Source organism: Catharus ustulatus, chromosome 3 (assembly GCF_009819885.2).
Source record: "Catharus ustulatus isolate bCatUst1 chromosome 3, bCatUst1.pri.v2, whole genome shotgun sequence".
Classification (NCBI taxonomy): domain Eukaryota; kingdom Metazoa; phylum Chordata; class Aves; order Passeriformes; family Turdidae; genus Catharus; species Catharus ustulatus.
In genome coordinates this window covers 51,525,677-51,545,416 of record NC_046223.1, presented here as the reverse complement: position 1 = coordinate 51,545,416, position 19,740 = coordinate 51,525,677, and the positions used below count along the sequence as shown (strand labels likewise).

Here is a 19,740-nt window from a genome sequence, read left to right as displayed (position 1 = left end):
GTCACATTTGAATATGAATATATATCCACTTCTACTTCATGAATAAAAAGTGCATTATTTACTCTCAGTCTTCATAAGAGCATGCATGACCAGCACTTTTTCCAGCTAGCCTACACCTGATTTTTCTTCATGCTTTTCATCGGCAAGTCAGAACTAAATTGTCCTCAAAACTCTGCTCAACCAGTAAGTTATTCCCTTTGTCCTGGGAAAACTGATGGACTCATCTCATCCCTTACATCCTTCTATCTCAGCCACAGCAAGCTCTCCGATGGACCCACAACCCAGAGAACACCTTCAATCAGCAAGACTGACAGCAGCATGTTGCTGGGTAGTAATTCTGCCAGAGTGAGTGAATGCAGCCCATCAGATCCCAAACCCTCCCCTCCGCAGCTCCTCTTTACTCCTGACTCCCAGCCAGCCTTCCTGCTTTGCTTCCTCCCTGCTCCCCTCACTCCCCGCTCCCCTCACTCCCCGCTTCCTCCTCCCTCCTTCCCCTTCCCCAGGCACTCAGACAAGGAGGTACAAAGAGGAAAATTCAAACTTTGGTTTGACAATTGCTCTTTGATGAAAAGCATAATCACTAGAAACATAACAGTGTCAGCACTGAAACTATTGGAGTTCCAGTCTGTTTTGATGAATACAGTGAATAACAGTTTTTTCAAAGGTTGCTTGTGCAATACACAAAGACACATCGAGATCTGCCTGTGTCTGAACACAGTTAAGTTAACACAATGTCCAGGATGAGTGCTACAGGGCCCAAGACTAAGTGGTCACTGTTTTTTTTTTTTTATTTTTTACACACTTGCTAATGGGTTTGCATCAGTATAGAGAGTCCATCAGGTGAAAAAAAACCTCAACAGGGTCTTGATTTGTTTTGGTTTTGTTTTTTTTTTTTCTTTTTAGATTTGCTGTCCTTTATTTACAACAGTGGCAAAATAACTTCAATCAAAATGAGGTTAAGATTATTTTTAACAGATGTTCACTGCTGGCCTGACCCAAAATCCATTGACGTCAATGAGAAGACTCCATGGGGCTTTGGACTGGGTTCTAATTGTTGGAAAAATTAATGTTATTGTAAACCACTGGTCAGTGCTGTCACATGCTCCCCTTCTGTGCCAATTCTATATGACCGGATAACAGCTTCACATAAATCTGTTCCAACTGTTGTCTAAGAGGCTAAAGGACACAGAGGTTTATCTTTTTAATTCTGAACTGCCCCTGCTCCTTCCCTAGCACACCCCATGGCCCTACTGTATTTACATTTGACAGATTGAGCATTATGGACTATTCATACAATCAAAGTATTTCACAGCCAGACACTGAGTGGAAATAATGGAATTAATGCCGACTGTGTGAAGACAGCTGAGCTACAGATATGTATGAGATGAGATAGTTTGGTTCATATACTTTCAAGAGAGGTTTTTATTTGTTTTTATTTAAATACAGACCTGAAAGAAGGGTTGCACTTACTGTTAAGAAGACGGAAGTCTATAAATGGGTAGGAGCCACGGCGCTCGGAGACAACCCCTGTCTGACCTCTCACCCGTGCATCTCCTGCAAAACACAAAATCCCCAGAGACATTAGAAGGGGCAGCTGCCTTTCTCTGCTGTTTTGATCTAGATCTATTTTTTAATACAAAGTGACGACATTACACTCCTCCAGTGGGAAAACTAAGGTCATCTCCCATGACATCCCTGGGTAACTGGGTAAAGCAGTACAGCTGATCCTCTTATCAGAATAAAGACACAAAAAACCCTTCATTGCTGGCTGGAATTAACCCACAACATTATCCTATTGAACAACTTCTTGCCCAGCAAGTAGACTCTCATGACTTCACAAAAAGTGCACACATCTGCTTTTTTTTCTCAAGCAAGAACAGGTAGGACTCTGTCATGGCTTCACATGCAAAGGTCCCAGTCCTGGACTAGGCCCACAATCCAACTGACCTCCACAGTTGTGGGACTGGTCTCAAAACCATTAGTTGATGAAAAAATCCGCCCAAAAAGTATGAAGATATTTTCACACTTAGGTGGGTGGTTTGTTTGTTTGTTTGTTTTTGTTTTACTTTCTGCTCTTTGAGCACTGTGGAAAATGCAAGCCTTCTCCTTGAACACTGCAACTGTTTTATGTAAGTGAAAACCTGATGTTCTCAGATAAGCATTACTCTGGAGCGTTTGTGTATTTAAAGATGATGAAGTGCCAACACAATACTAAGAATCAATACTGCTGTGCACTAGTTCCTGTAATATTACCATGTAATACTGATGAAATAGGCAAAAGTAATTTAAAGAGAAAAATGCTCCTCAGGACAAGTAAGAGTTCCAAAAGCTCTATACAAGTAGACAAGAAGTAGTGGTAAAGCAGATGTCATTTTCCTGTTTCTGTAATTTTAAGTATCTTGCAATGTAATGTAATTGTTTCTTTACAGGCAATTAACAAGACCAGAATATTAAAAATTCTTAAATAAGATGAATTTTGGAGATTTTGAGGTTTTAGTTAGAGTACTCTAGTTCTTCACCATACTAATTCCTCTTCTATAGAAACAGAGACTGCAGTGTTGAAAGCATACCCACTGCACATCCTTACACAGCTCACACTGTAGTGCTCTCAAAGTTTGCAATAAAATACAAATTTTTAGTTAGCTTGAATTGCATTTCCTCGAGGATAAAAATATGGCATCTGACTAATCTAAACAACAATAATTTCAGAATTTGGCTGTTAGTGCTCCCTTCTACTGCTTGTGTTTAAAAATAAGAAAACATCTTGTAGCACAAAAGAAGGATCTAGTTAAATGCTGTTATTTTTTTTCTACGTAATGTTCACTTAAAATGTGCTTACAATTATGTTTAAGCGAAGAAAGCCAAGTAGAATTATTAAGTTAAATATGTGAGGTGGAGAAAAACTTCCGTGCCCTCTAGGGGTCCTTAGAGATATGAAAGACACAAGAGAGCACATGCAAATTAAGAATATTTCAAACACAGTCACTTTTGATTATAAATCTAAATCTAGGTTGTCTCACCCTTACTTTCACTTTGCTTTTTTGTTCCCAGAGACAGAACACGTGTTCCCTGTTCTTGGCTCCTGCTTGCCAACCACCCTAAGGAACCAGTCCAAAACAACTCAAGTTGCTGTTGACCCCACTTACCCCTCCTGATAGCCGGGGCAGGAGGTGCAAACCTCTACCTGCTCTTCAGCTGTTCCACTTCAAAGGCAAGGTAATGCCCTGGGTCTACCTTCATCAGCAGCTTAAAATTACACGCCAGGTAATTGTGGCAATGAAGGTATATGAACCCATCCCCCTGCGATCCTGGCGCTGAAGAGTAGAAGGGTGGAGCAAATAGCTGGAGAGTTTGTAAAACACCGACGCAAGATTCATCAGCACCCACAAGCCAGAGCCCATGAAGCAGCACCCAGACTTAAAAGCATTGCTCTCTGCCACAAGTAACCCCATCAGATTGGCTCACGTGTGCTCAAAGAGTAAGAATGGCAAGCATATGGTGCACATTATATAAACTCAAAAAAATCAGGCAGGCTTGAGCCTGCTACTAATACAGGCATCAGCAAATTAGGAACGGGTGTGAATTCAGAGCATGCCTTGACCAATGCTTTTGTTTTTCTGCAGGCACCAATAAGTTAACAGGAATCTGCAAGTAATCCCCTGCATTACATACTGATAAACATGTAACTTGTGACTGTATCAGCAGAGACATTAAAAAAAAAAAAAAAAGAGAAATTCAGGCTCCAAATATCTGAAAAAACACCCAAAGCCCATGATACTATAAAACCAGCAAGACTAATATTCTTTCTAGGCATAAATAATACATCTATCAAATCAAAGGAGGCACCATAGTACTAGAGGAAATGAAAATCATATACAGTCATGTATTAAAAAGATTGCTGGACTCTGATCTCAATAGTATTACCTGAAATTTTGAGGAAGAGAACACTAAAGGTAGGTAGACAACTGTAACACTGAAGAAAACACGAGGTGGACTTACCAAAAGTAAAGCATACGAGATACTTAACTACCTCAAATAAAATAGCTAACTGTTAGACAAAAGGAAAAGAAAGCAATACTGTAGTGCAATTCATGAAGGTATGAACCTCTTTAAAATACAAGAGAAGGGAAGAGATGAGTACAAAAACTGAAGACTAAAAATAAGAAGATAACACCGTGCATTGAAAGGAAACGTTTGCTTGGGAACAGTTACTCTATGATCTCCATGATATTTAGAAAATTTATGCTGGGAATGGTCCTAAAGAATTTTTATTGATGATCTTGACACAGAAGAGCACTACTGATACTTGAAGATAATACAATGCTGGAAGATAATCAGGTATTAACAGCTACAGCCATTTTAAGTTAAGTTCACTGCTACTGTCACCTTTTCTGTCTCAACTGCTCTGTGAACAAGATACCTGGATGTTCCAGATAGCCCAGCTTCCTCCCATGGTGCTGCTGTCTCATATAGAGCTAGATAACAGCCAAATTAGATGCTTATGGACACTATTCAAAGCTATTTCAGCAAAGGGAGGGAAAGCAAGGGAGTTATGGATGTAACTAGTAAGAAATGTGAATGAGTTTTATTGAACTAGCAAAGCCCAGGAACTGAAGTCATGACAAATTAGTGATGATTCCAATTGGCTATTTGTGTAATTTTACATTTTTTACAGACAATATAATTCTGGGCTATCTCTAGCACTAGAGGAATCTGTATGCAGAATAAATCTGCATCCCTGCTGACTTAGGAAAAGCCACTAAAATCTTTATATTCTTATATGAATATTAACTTTATCCTGAGGGAAGGCAAGTTTCTGATGAGTCAAAGATGTTATCAAGTAGCTCTACCTCATGAATCTGTTATTTCAAAATACTTCACCAGGTGCCACCTAGTCTCTCTCTACATCATTACAGAAAGATTAGTTAGGAAGTGGCGGTGGGCTAAAACGACCACACCTCCCTTCTTCCATTTTTTCTTGGCTCACATATTTGGAAAATACTTATATACTTCTCTATTACTTTTAATTACAGCTAAGCGCACTCAACAGAGAGACTAAGAACAGGGATTGCGCCAGATATACAACTTATCACATGGATTTTAATTTCCAAGAGGCAGGGGCTGTTCATGGCAACACATTCAATGTTAATTTTTTTGCTTTGGCAGATGACTTTGAGGCTGACTTTCATCAGTCCACCATACCTTTACATCTCTTTGTCTCCACCTTAAAAATTAAGCTAAGTAGTCATTCTGACAATTTATGCAATTAGCAGTTTTAGATAAATAATCCTTTTCAGAGCAGAAGGAAGGAATTCTGTGGTAACAAGGCAGGAAATTTTGACAGCTCATTGTGTTCCCAAATGAAACAAGCAGAGTGAAGGGAAATGGTCAGGGTACACGTTCTCCTTGACTGCTTTGGGCAGAAGATGCAAGGCTGGAACATCTACAGCCGCAAATACCAGGGGTTGCACCCTCACTGGTGCCAAGCTGCCACAAGAGATTCCAGCAGAGACATTTCCCAAGGGCTGCTGTGCTTTTGAATTTTACTCTATCCTTGTTAAAACAGACAAGAACACAAACCAAACAAACCAAAGCAACCTATATAAGGAGCCAGAGCTGTGACTGACATGTATGACAGATCACAGGCCCAAGAAACTCAGCTATAGGGCAACAACCATGGCACTACTGCAGCCATAGCATCAAGGGCACTTCAAGATGGTTCAGAAGGGTTAAGAAAAAAATGAGGCAGCTCTTAACTGCCTTTCACATCTGGAGGAAAGAGCCATCTGCACTGAGGAAAACAACTTCTCCAAAACTAGTCTGAAACAGCATGCGATTCAATTTCACTGAGCAAGCACAACAAATTAGGAGAGAAAATAGGACCATAGATGTGACAAAAGAACAGAGTAGCTTCATCCAGCTTAAGTTAGGATGAACCACTAAGTTACTGATTCTATTTAGTACACAGCTCCATGTGGTAAATTGGGAATACCACAGCGAATTCACAAGAGGTTACAAGTATTTATTCCAGTCAAGCTTTCTTACAATCTTGATTTCAGTATTTCTTAAGTTGACTGTTCAGGGTACTTACTACAGTGGCTGCCAACTTTTCACAGAAAAGCAAGCAGCAGTGGCTTCTTATGGACTCCATGGAGCCCACAGCTCTTCCACTATTTCAGTTAGGAAAAGGCTTGGGATTTCTGACCTGGAGGAAGAGGACCTGATAATGTTTTAAGCATCAATGTGGTTTTAGTGGAAAGCTTTCTAAAAGAGAGAAGTGTTGCTCTGTAAAGTAGCAAATTCAAATAAAAAGTTAGGTTAAAAGTGAGTACTAGAATTACTGGAATTATATTTTCATTTGAAGAGATCTAATGCTTCATGGAGATTCATGTTGGTTTGGGTTATTTTAGTGTATTAGTTGTATTACTGCTATAAGTGTTACTATAAATTCTTTTTTGTAAAAGGCATTTTATACAGATTTCTCATGTGTACCAGATCTTCTGAAAAAAACCATTTCCTCTGAACAGACACAGAGAGACTGATTTAAGGGTTACTCAGGATGGCTGCCCTTTGCAGCAGGAGCTGGAGCAGCCACCTCACTTCATTAATTTGTAAGCACTGAATTTTTAAGCATGTAAACATTCCAAAATGTAAAGTTTTCCATGCTGTATGCTGCATGGTTCTACTATTTCTGCTAATAGTCCTAATGAGCTCGTAAGTATTGATTCCATCCTATGTATTGTGCAGATTTGTTTCAAAATGCTCTGCAAAGGGGAGTAATTGCTGGTACTCACTTTTGACAAAGAGGATAAAATGATGATATAAAAACTGTAATTCAGTTTTGTAAATGTTTTTTACATAGAAAATCACCTAATTTCCCTTTTGTGGTCCTACTTTGTGAATGAATTTTTAAAATTTATTGATGACGGATCAATTACTTAAAATTCAACTATTAAAAATTCTTTCTCCAGCTGCAGATGTTTCATGCATCGTGTTTACTTAGTATTTTGAAGTGAATGGTGGTTCTTATGTTCAACAAGAACTACTGGGACTGCTTTACTGTCCCTGCCAGCTCTAATTTCTGCCCTCCTTTACAGACCACTGCAGCTGTATCTTACCCTCCTAAACAGTACTATCACCACTCCTTGTGTCAACCAGTAAAATGCAAGAAAGAGAAGGGGGCAATCTGTTCATAAAGCCCTTCTCAATGCTGGAATTTTCCTGGCATATCTTACCCGGAAATAGATGAAAACCCTAGGATCCACAGGCCATTGTCCATTCTCACAAAAGAGCAAGTTAAATGAGTGTTTTACAGAAACTCTAGAAACCCTCTCTTTAATCATAAGACACCAGTGACTCTGGTGAAAAGACTGAACTGACATATCTTGAGGCAAAGCTCTTACAACATGTAGACTTTGGAAAAAGCTCTTGTAGACAAGTGAAAACCAAGAGGATGAGAAAACTGCCATAGAGAACCAGATAACAGCAGTCATGAGAAACTCAGACATTGAGGTAGAATCCACGTTACCCTCTTCACAGACCTGTTTGTTCTTCCATGAGCCAATGTAGAGCCTGCAACACTAACATCTGACTGAAAACGTGGCCAGAGTCAACCAAACAGGCATCAACTCCCCACTGTGTGAGCTAACAAAGGTAGGTTTTCAAAATGTCAATGCATTATATTGCAATTCTTTCACTTGTTTTTGATTTTGATAATGGGCTATGAATTATTGCCTTAAGGTCAAACGTATTTTACATACTCGTAGGTCTAAAGTGAAGTAGGTGCCTCCGCCCAGTGACTAATGCTTAAAGAGATTTTCAAAGACCCATGTTTCTGATTTTGATGCAGATGGAGTCTAAGACCCTTCTTTTCCAAAATTAGGTGCCATGATTATAAACAGAGCATGGGCAGGGAAGAATCCAAGACCTCACCCATGAGGATTGTATTCAGAAAACTGGGACCACACCAAACCCCTTACCTGGGATTTGACTGTGATTATCCCTGTGACTATTTGCTAACAAACAGAACAGATACATACACCTTTAGTTCACACCAGTGTAGGCACACCCTCAAAACACGTCCCTACTGTGTACACTCGTACAGTGTAATATTATCCCATAGCTCAGTTAAACAAAAATCGGCACTTGTTATGCAACAGCCATTGGAGTACAGCTCTGGATAAAATACAACAATTTATTTCTTTGATTCTACTGAATGATATCTACTTACTTTTCAGTATTTTCTAGATGAAACACAGAAGTTTACATAAAAGTTTACATGAAGTGCTTAAACCACAGGACACAAAGACAGAGAGGGAGCATAAGAATGGGTAATTTGCACAGCCTGCTTAATTACTTTTCCTTTTGAAGACTCAGAGATTCAGATATAGGAAGGAGCTTGCTAGTACAAATTTTGCAAAATTCAGCCAATGGCTTTAACATGCAGGTAAAAAGATAGACAAGTGCTGTTATCTAGCAGGAAAGGATAGGGAGCTATTGAACTAAAAATCAGGACACAGGTCTCGAAAAAAAGAATCCAACAAGAGAGAAAGGAAACCTGTATAAATACAGCATTTTAAGTGCAGAAGACAGAAGTCATCTATCACCACCTCCATACTTGAAAGGCATGGTTTAGACAACCATCTTGACTTTGGTAAATATTTTCCTTGCACTGTATTGTAAAGAGCAAGCCATCTCTTATCTAGAGGGGCTGAAGTCACTAGTAAGAGAGGAAAAGGAAAGCCTGGGAGAACACCTGCATATGACTGATGGTATCTTGAGAGTCTCACTGCTGCGATCCCAAACGAAGCACTCTCTCTGACTTCAAGCTGCTCAGCAGGGCTGGAGCAGTAACAGACATCCTGGGATACTATGAGCAGACAGAATCCTCTTAGTAACATGGATATAACCATTCCAAGCTCTGGTGATAGGAACCACCTGTTTGAACCTTGAGTTTTGTATGATGTTATTGGTGGGGCATTTCTGTCTCCAAATACTGACCACTGACTTTACAGGAAAAGTGGATATTAATATAGATAGGTCACTGCACTGTCTTGATAATCTTGTCTTCCTAAATGGTTTGACAGCTTGTAAATTTCTCTGCATTAGAGAACAGGAGCTACATCGGCAGAACAAGGTTCCTTGCATTGCTGTCATTGCTATTACTGTAGAGCCCTGCTGGCAAGTGGCAAAATTTACTGGTTTTCCTAAAAATGAAATTGAATTGTAAAAAACGCCTTAAAATCTAAAGGATACATCTAGAGCTGTAATAAAAGTAATAACAGCTACATCACAGTCGTAGCAACAGGTAGGAGGTTGCATTACCATGGCAACCTTGAACATAATATCCTACTGTCATGCTACTCCCATCCCTTTCCCAAATAAATTACAGCATAAATAAAAGAACATTATTACTTATTCAATTCAAAATTTTTTGATTCTAGTCTTCAGTTAGACTCTCAGCTACTGAAAAAAAATGCATTAATAACAAACTTCTAAGACATCTACACTCCCAATTCCAAGTCAGTAGGCTTTTATTCTGTATAAAAGAAAAAGCATTAAAGGTCTGTTTCTTCTAAGACCAATGCCAAAAAAGGTATAGAATTCAAATCTCTATGCACAGTGCAATAGGTGAAGCTACTTCTGTTGTCATTCCCCAAAGATAAGGATTTTCTTCTCTCATGAATACATCAAAACCCCAAGTCATCCCAAACATAAATTGCATTTTCTTAACTGTAATAACATTCTAGATATAGATACCCTTTCAGAGACCCTTTCGTATTTGTCTATGTATTATAACTTCAAACTGAATTCTTTCAAACATTACATCTTATTATACGGATTTGTGATTTGAACATTGACAGTTCTTTAAATGCTTCTACTGTGAGAACACAATTGTACTTGAATCCACCAGAGGGTTTTGCAGTTGAAAAACAGAAAGCTGAGCTAATCACAGAGCATTTATTCAACCAAGTCTGCCTTACTGCTCTGCATTCTCATTTCTCACCCAGCAATAATATTTGTTAAGGGATCTCTTAAATTAACCTTTTATTATTTGTTCTACAAGTCCTTCAAAAACTTATATGTAAGTATACACCCATAATGGGTTGCAATGACTGAGCCATAAGGTATCATTCTAATTTTTGGCTAAGACACTATCATGTTGGCAAGCAGAAAACAGTTGATATTACAATCAATGTAAATCTAGCATAGCCATTGCTTAAAATTTGATATATATAATTAATTTATGTAAAATAAAAATTGGTATAATTACATAAATATTAATGGAAAAAATGCTGTTCATTCCAAAGCAGAATAGAACAAATGCAAGGGTTTTTTTTAATGTTCAGTAAATTAATATTAATATTTTTTGTTTCTGAGAAAGAAAGGGCATGCATGGTAATAACATGCAGCATAAGCACTGAGCTCATTTCCTGGTTTCTTATGGAACAAACTGTTTTCTTTCCATGCCTCAGTTTTCCACTTCTGAGTTTTGTTTGTTCTGAGCAGACAGTGAATTCTCTAATGCAGGGCCTCAGCAGTTCAACAGCATTTTCTACCTTCAGTTCTGGTCCTGTTTTCTACATTACCACAGTTCAAACACTAATTATCTCTGTTTTTTTTTTTTTTTTTTTACAACCAACAGTTAAGTTAGACAACACAATAGAAAATGAATGCAGAGAGGTTTACTTGTGCTATTAAATCAAAATTTGCTTTCAACTCTTTAACGTGACACTTAAGAAAATTTCCCTCTATTTCCACAGCATTGCCCACAAGATTTCTCCACCCTCTCTTTCCCATTAAACTACAAAAGACACATATTTAAAACCATAAGTAGTAATACAGCAATTGACACTGACTACTTTTGAAACACCTGACATTAGCCAAAACCTCAAGTCTACCAACAGTTTTCACAGAAATGTAGCCTGTGGAGCAGGAAAAGCACAAGAGCCTCTGAATTTGCTCCCCTCTGATTTTGTGCTGAAATTGCACAGCTGCCATTTGCCTCACACAAGGGGACTGAGTCTCTGCTGATTCAGTCTGTCTCTATCTAACGTATCGTGCTTCCACAAGCCTTTAAAGTGCATCAGTACAAAGCCAACGTTGGAGATGAGTGAGACACAATAAGCCTAATTTGTCTCATCTTGTGCACTGAGCACAGGATAATCCTTCCTTGTCAGTCTCCCCATGTTCTTCATCTCCTCTTTGCCGACTCTGCTCTGCATTATGTATACATACATATATATACACATAGGCATGTATCCCTACCTCTAACGTGACCCTTCTTACTCGCCTCCGACTCAGCAGTGATTCAGCCTCCCCTCTGCCCACTGCCCTCTCCTGAGGCTGGAGTACTGTGTAGTGGTCTAACAACCAGCCCAGCAGCACTGGCCACTTTTTCTTCCCCATGGGGCTACCCCAAGGGTCTTTATGGCTGGAGAGAGCAATGACGGATAAAGAAGGAGAAGGAGAAGGAGAAGGAGAAGGAGAAGGAGAAGGAGAAGGAGAAGGAGAAGGAGAAGGAGAAGGAGAAGGAGAAGGAGAAGGAGAAGGAGAAGGAGAAGGAGAAGGAGAAGGAGAAGGAGAAGGAGAAGGAGAAGGAGAAGGAGAAGGAGAAAGAAGGAGAAGGAAGAGCTGAGCACTGGCTTGGCAGCAGAGGGAAGTGCCTGTTACATCGTGCAGGAGAAAACTTTACTCACCATCTGAAGCTTTGCTCTCATTAAAAACTTTAGCTACATGGGAGACTGCAGTAACAAAAGTCTTGAGGTTAATAATTTGAATTCTTTTTGTACATTATATATTGTAATAAAATCTTCTCTATCTTTTGAATTCAAAAGAAGTATCTATGATAAATAACTCTAAATCTTCTTTCTTATTTTTAAATTTGGTCTAGTATCTCAATGGAACATATAAATACTACCAAAACTCAGTGAAGTATTGATCAATAAGGCAAGATAACTTTGTCCAAAGTAAGCACTGGTTTTTAGCAATAAGGTAACTTATTATTTGCTTATTCAAGATGAATATTTCCTGAGCTAGTCCTAGGCTAGTCTACATCTTTTCATGCAATACTTCTTAATCATTAAGTATTTTTTTTTAATAAAAAGATAGCATATGTATGTAACGTCTATTTGGAATGGAACCCGTTACTTTTGATGCTAGACACAAGAACAAATCTGCATCAATTGGAAGCTGAGCTTAACTGATCTACTGTTTAGAAAATACTTTTCTCTTCCTTTTTTTTACATGGTATTTTTCAAATAATTCATTGGCTCTTAAAAAAAAAAGAATCAAGCAAAGAAAACCCCACCAAAAACCACCACACTCAAATCATCAAATGGAGAACCCTAATCTGTCTACAATTTAGCAAATACGCTGCCTCTTACACTTAGATCACTGATATGGATCATTCTTGCTTGGTACTATGCATTTAAATTTCAAAACTTCAGAAAAGTATGGCAAAAGAGAAAGCTCTGGATCAATCTCATGTTACTCAAACATTAGCATAGTTTCTGTGACCCATTCACTGTTATGGTTCAGTTGCCTTAAATATCTGTAGTACAATTAAATAGCAGTTTACCTTTTTACTTCACGGCACTTTCTTAAGAGAGGTAAGCACAAGCTGGCTTAAAGGAAAATAATTATCTACATATTTCTGTAATTACAAAACACCCGATAAACCTATTTAACTAGGTGCTTCCCATGGGTAAAGTCTGGTTATTTCGCCAGAACCTGGTTTTGTGTTTCCTGGGATGGCCGAGCCCTGACCATGACACAAAGCAGTGGTAGGAGCAAGTGGCATCTGGGCCTCTTCCCCAAATGATGTGCTGGCAACCAGAGCTTCCCTGGGTCCAGCAAATGTGCAAGCTTCTCCCAGGTAGCCTCTACCCAACTTCTTTAGATGAATAGGGGGATCCACTCCAGCTCTTTATTCCAGAAACTGCAAAACTTCATCATCTGAAAGGAAGAGCAACTAGCAAGGTATGCAGAGAGGGTTAAGCTTACCATATGGCTTACCATAACCAGACCCTCCTCTCAAGGACGTTTTACATCACCATGTATTTCTTCCCTCATCCCATAATTATGTACACTGAGTGTTGATTTCACTTTGACAAACAGCAGTGTCCCATAAGGGACCTGCACTGAACATTGCCCTTTGTGAAGAAAGGCCAAGCATACCTGAAGAGAGGGAAATCCTGTCCTGCCCTGGAAAGAAATAGATTCTGCTGGGCCCCTTGCTGAGGAGGACAGACAGAGCAGGGGAGAGAAAGCATTTTCCTCCTTCCTCCTATTCTGTACCTACTTCCACAAGAAGTCAGGAAAAACTGGTTTTCAGACTCACATTTGCTTCAATACATATTTGATTAATTATCTTCCAAAACCACCATGAATAGATAAAACCATGAATTAACATTGTGAAAACTGTACAAATCTGCTAACTGGCCAAACCCAGAAGTCTCCTTTTATGAACAACTACACTGGAGCTACACCTAGAGACTATCTGCAATAAAGGCCCATCGTGGCATAAACCTTGTCAAAGTTTTATTTACTGTGTCAACATCAAGAACCAAGAGGCATATACAGGAAACCCACTAGTAAGGGAGCCAGAGAGGAAGCTTTTTGGGATGTTGGCAGTCCAGAGCAGGTTGGCATCATACCCTTTCTGGAAGCCAAGACACACAATACTATCTTCCTATTTAATGTCTTCCAATTATTTACAGTAATTTCACGATTACAAGCCGCACCGTTTTGACTAAAATTTTTCTCCCACACCAGAAATGCGGCTTACACTCAGGGGTGGCTAATATGTGAATAATTTTCTGACATTTCCAACCCCAGAAGCGCAAATCAAGGTGCTGAGCCGAGCACCGGCCAGTAAAACCCGGCTTTACGCGATTGTTACAAATAGGTTACTCTGTTGCGCAGCGGGTGGAGCTGGGCTCCATGCGGGCAGCACAGGAGGGGGAGGGAGGTAGGGGAGCTCCCTCCTCCCCTCCTCTCTCACAGCCCGGGGGAGGTAGGGGCTCCGTGCTGCCAGCCCTGCAGCTCGGGAGGGAGGCAGGGGGCTTCCTCCTGCCTGCCGCCGCGGGAGCGGGGGCGTTCCTTCCCCTCTTGCCGCCGCCACCGCCATGGGTACCAGTGGGCTCCCGTCCCCTCCTGCCACCGTGGGGCAGCGCCGGGCCAGGGTAAGTGAGCCCAGCGGCAGCGGCAGCTGGCCCCGAGAGGCCCTGCTGAGTGGCAGCGCCGAGCTGGGCCACCCCAAGTGGGCCGTGCCCTCATGGCCCGAGCTGAGCCAGTAAACCCCTGCCCGATCCCGCGATTCTGTTACTATTTGGCAACTTTGTTGCACGCAGGTCTTCACTGCGAACGACAGAGCGGCTTATAATTGGGTGTGGCTAATTTATGGACAAAGAACGAAATGTTTGCCAACACCCGGAGATGGAGCTTATAGTCAGTGCGGCTTGCAATCGTGAAATTACTGTAATCCTTTAAGAAGTACCATTAGTAAATATATTTAATTTTTTAACTGTAAGGTTAACTTTATATTTGAAGTTTCCACCAAAAGCCCCATGCATTTCATCCCTGGTTTTAGTTAATATGGAAAAACAACAAAAAACCAAAACAGCACCAAAAATATTAACAACATTTCAGACATTTTTACATGAGAAATGCCTGGTCCTCCACTGCAATACTGCCTTTCTCCACAACCAGGACTGAAAACAGAAGCTGAGGCTTTTGTCTCCTGTGTTTTAACATACTCTTAGGGAATTCAATTAGTTACTCAAGTCCTTCAGAAAGAAGAAAAAACTGCAATCTAAAACTTGTAATTCAACAAAGACAGTTTTTTGGGTGGAGGCAAAGAATACTAGAGATGTTTTTATAAATCCCAAAGGAACAATAAATTATGCAAACAGTAATTTAATTTTGTCTCAAAATTTACCTTTCAATTACAGCTTAGCGACCCAAGAGTTCTGTCTTAGATATTAAACAGATCCTTTTCTGAGCAATCCAGCTCCTCAGGCTCCTCCTCAAATAGTATTTTAAAGGAGAAAGAGCAAGATAGCACTTCAGTATTTGCTCTTCACAACCCCCTTGAAATTTCAATAGAGAATAGCTCTTGGCAGAGACGTTTTGGCATGTGCATGTGAAGACACATAAAAAGTATTTCTCGACTCATACTCTTGCGCAATTCATACCAAAGTTTTTGTTGGGTTGGTGTTTTTTGGGGTTTTTTTTTGGTTTGTTTTTTTTTTTTTTGGTTTTGCATTTGGTGAGGGGGTTTTGTTATTGTTCTGGGAATTGAAAGACATAACAGAAAAAACAGTAAGGTTACTGTCTTTTTCTTCAAAACAGCTTGAGTAAACATTGAGTGTAACTTGAAGCAATATTCGGAAAAAGGTTTTGTTTTTCCTAGAATCTACCTTAACAGTATATTCAGAAGTTAAGGATTAGCAAAGAAAAATCAAGACCTGTATAAAAATAATCTTAACTAGTTAGACTCTACTTCCAAATTATATCTAATATAAAGGTTCTCCAAATTATGTTTTAAATTATTACAGAGAAGCAGTTCAGAAACTCTGATAGAAGACTTCCAAGAACCTTTTTCACTCAAATATTTGGCTGGCTCACTAAACCAGTGAAATACTTACCTAAACACTTGGAAATTCTGAAAAAGTTACATTTCAATTTGGTTCTACACTGACAAGAAAGTCCAGGAAGATTTGTAAGAATCAGCTCATCATTATCACATTACTGAAGAATGTAATAAAATTCTGTTTATAGTTGCAGAACTGCCTAATGTTTTGGAGCAGGCTCTAATACCAGATGTATATTACTAGGAGAAACACTGTACTTTGTGTTAGTTCCCACACAAGTGTAGCAAGGTAATGTACACTGTATTCACAGCTATTCAAGCACAGATCCTGTATCAACTATATGATGAAAAACATTGATTAAAATTCTACCATCTGATAGAGGTGTGCCTAATGTCTTAACAAAGGACATATATTCCAGTTTACCTTAAAGTGAGCCTCCTGTTTTATTCCTCCCCAATACCAAACAGCTGAGTAATTCTCTCTCCAGAATGCAACATGATCCACTGAAGCAGGAAGGGATTGGTATAGGGCTGCCAGCACCATCTTATTTGTTTAGTACACTGCAGCTGTGAGCTCACACTTCAGATTAGTTGTTTCAGTATGAGATGTTCCTATTCTCTCAGAGATAAAGCTCTGGAAATGTTTGTAGGGTTTTCCTCCTAGATACAGGAAGAACAGTTTTTCCTAGATCTCAGATATCAAGTACTAGGTGTTTTCAGTCCCTGTGTTGGCTCCTGCGGCTGCTCTGAGGTCTGCTGGCCCATGCCCACATATCCTACCACCCCTGGACACCAAGAGATCTGGTGCTCAAAGGCCAGTGGAGGTAGTGACTACATGCGGTTACTCCCCACAAAGGAGATGAACAGCTTACCCAAAAAAGACAAATCTGATTTTTCTGAACTGGCTTTCCATTTGTATAATAAAAAGGGGAAATAATTTCAACTCCATGCAAATGGGAATGGGGTTGTGGGGGTGTTCTAGTCACCTTCCCATTCCTTGGTCACCTCTGTGACCCCACTTCCCAATCTCAGTAACTGACATCATCACTGGGGATCCCAGAAAAAGAAAGGTGTTGATCTGGGGAGGTGTTGGGAGTAACAAGAAGAAAGCAAAAGGTTGTCCTGAGCTTTCCACAGAAGCTGATTGATGTGGCACACCCTCAGGCCCCTGGGGTAGAGGCAGCAGTCACTGTTCCCAAATCTTTCATTTTCAGAAACTGAATGATTGAATCTTTATTCAGATACTGCAAAGTCTGCAGGTACTGCAGGAACCACTGTGGTCAGTGAAAAATCAAAGTTATTGGCACAGGTGAAGAGTGAAAACAAACTCAGGCAAACAGGATCCTACCACTACTAAAAGGATATGCTATTCTGTTTACATATTACAGAGAGTCTTGAAATTTCAGATCAGAAACTTGAAATTCCAGATTTCAAGAACTGAGTTGGAAGTTACCACTTGTAAAAATTACATGTATTGAAGACCTTGATCCAACAGCCTCAGAACTTCGTCTCCTAAAAACAAGCACCCAGCACTCCTAGGACACTCATGTCAGGCTGTGAGGAAATTCAGCAGAGATCAACACTTTTAAAAAATTAGACCCAAAAATTCACTTACATTTTTTTTCCTTAGTCAGGTAAATACCTGAAGTGGAACAGACAGAAAGTTCAAGAAATTGAAGGTAATATACACTTTCTAAAAGGAAATAGATGGAACTGTTAGTAAGAAGTAAGTCCTGTATCCATCCTCAACATGCTAACACATACACAGGAAAAATACTATATTATATGCTAATATCCAGAGATATTAGTGAAGAACGGAGAAACTGAACTGGGTTTTAGCAAACCACGAAAGTGCTTTCAGCAGTACCTCATCTAGCAGATAGAAGTAGGATATCAGATTTTTCTTTCTCTAAAAAATGAGCTTCTCAAAGAAGAGCATATATACCTAAACCAGAGTAGTACATAGGTTGTTATTTGAGTTTCTTTCACTACTGCTACAAGGTACTGGAAAAAGAAGTACCTTTGCCAACAACCTTTGTGGAATTACTTACAATCCTCAGAAAATGTGCACATTCATAAAAAAACCCAGCAGTCATAGAGTACAAATGTTTTCACTACATTTATGAGAGGGTGGAGGGAGACAGGGGAGCTCAAAGTCAACTATTCTACATTTTCCCTCAGTGTTTCATTGTGTTCCCTCAGTGTCTTGCCTTCATTTATTTTCCCTGATATTTTTTGTGCTATCTTACCATGTTTTCAGTTGAAATCAAGTAAATTTTAGCTCACATGAAATCTTGTGTCATCTAATAAATATTGAGTGGACAGTGCTACGATAATTTTTCTACAGATATTAACATTACTTACAGTTAAAAAAAACATGCTGGGAAAACCCTCCTACACCTCAAGGCATCTTCAAATATCCCCAGATCATTTCAAATCCCAGTCCTTGAAGGACAACATATTCCCTGAACAAAACAGTCTTACATGTTTGATAGATTCTGAGAAGAAATTCTTTAACATTCATTCTCTAATGTTATTAACAGAAATAAATAGGACAGGTGTGAAATATATTTATTTTACTGAAAGCTATTCTGCACATCCAAGAAAGCTTTAACTCTATCCATTCTTCAAAGGCTTATTTTACACAATACAATAAACTTTCAGCAAGGCCTTGTCTTTTTTTGTCACATCAGTATGGATGAATTTGAGGTGGGTTTTCCTTCCCAGTATATATATTTTTTTCAAAACACCAGGCACTTAACATTTCAGATTTATTATAATTAGTTTCACACCCAAAGACTGCCAATGATATGTGCTTGCTATTGTTTTTAAGAGTAAAAGTGGGTTTGTATAAACAGTCCTACATCATCTGCCTGGCAGGCTATCGGCTCCATCTGTGAGCAGCCCTTCAGTGTGGAAGTTCCTGCCTAATTACTGCAGACAGATGTTGTCCTGCTGTAGCTGTAGACACTGTGGAGGCTCCTGCTATGTTAATCAACCAGCTTAAAGACATTCATTTTACAAACTGAAAAACCTAGAAATACAGTAGAAATGCCAGGTTTCACTATACGTCCATTTTTTTTTGCCTAAATGTAATTTTCACTATACTTCCTGCTAGATGCTCAGTGGAAATTCAGCCTAGCTTGGTGAGAGGTATCTTTAACCTCTCCTCACTCAAGCAGTCCTTTTCAGATGGCTTTGGGCAACTACTTGGGGAGACCAGCATAATTCTACACTTACCAGAGACTAATTTCACTAAAGTAGCCTATTAATACATGGCAATGATCCATTGTTTCTCTAAAGGTTATACTGACAAAATAACAAGTGGCAGAGTTGGCCATGAATTAAATCGGACAGGATTTGAGTAGCCAGGTGCCTGAAAAATCCTTCAATGGAAAAAAAAGCAAAGCACAAAGAAAGGAGAAAGAGAAATATATATTTTCGCATATGTAAAATACATATTTATGTACATAAAAATATATTTAAACACATTTCAATGTTTTTTAAGATGTAATGCCTCCCACAGCAGTAAAAGGTTGATAAGGCAGTAAAAATGGTTTCTGTGTAAATTATTTTATCAAGGGAAACAAAGGTTTAAACACTGCAAATATTTCAGAAACATGACCCCTTCCTAAAACTTCATTTACCAGTACAATCCTAAGATGAAAGAGTTTGACAAAAAGATTCATGTTGGTAAAATAAACTGTCCTTTCATTCTCTTGTTTACACTTTTATTCTGGCTGGAAAAACGGATATTTGGGGAGCAACTGAAAGAAAACACATATGCCCTACCCCTGTTATGTCTTCAAGAAACACCAAAGAATTTGTATTTGACTAGTGGTAAAGGTCACAAAATACGCAGGGATTTTAGCTAATATTATTAGGAGTGGCTTTTCTTTGCAAAGCCTTCTACAAGTGGTCAGACCAACCTGACCAGTCCAAAATACAGGTAGAACACCAGACCTTTCCAGTTGATGCAAGCAAGGTATGAGGGCAAAGCAGGCTCAGCTCATTCTTACGCATCTGTTAAATGCAAAGTCCATTTCATACATGGGAAACTAATGCTGGAAACTGAAACTGACTTCTGAGAATCCATTAAGTCCAAACTCTTTCACATCAAACACTGCTCATCCTTCACCCTATTA

The 19,740-nt window shown here is 39.3% G+C and overlaps 1 protein-coding gene across 3 annotated transcripts in view; it reads right to left on the bottom strand.

The window, feature by feature from the left end:
- PDE7B (phosphodiesterase 7B) overlaps positions 1-19,740 on the bottom strand; it is a 167,135-nt gene that overhangs the window by 31,653 nt on the left and 115,742 nt on the right. For all 3 annotated transcript variants that reach the window (XM_033054217.1, XM_033054218.1, XM_033054216.1), the window contains one exon: positions 1,471-1,554. In XM_033054217.1, coding sequence (XP_032910108.1) covers positions 1,471-1,554 — 84 coding nt within the window. The remainder of the gene's footprint in view (positions 1-1,470; positions 1,555-19,740) is intronic.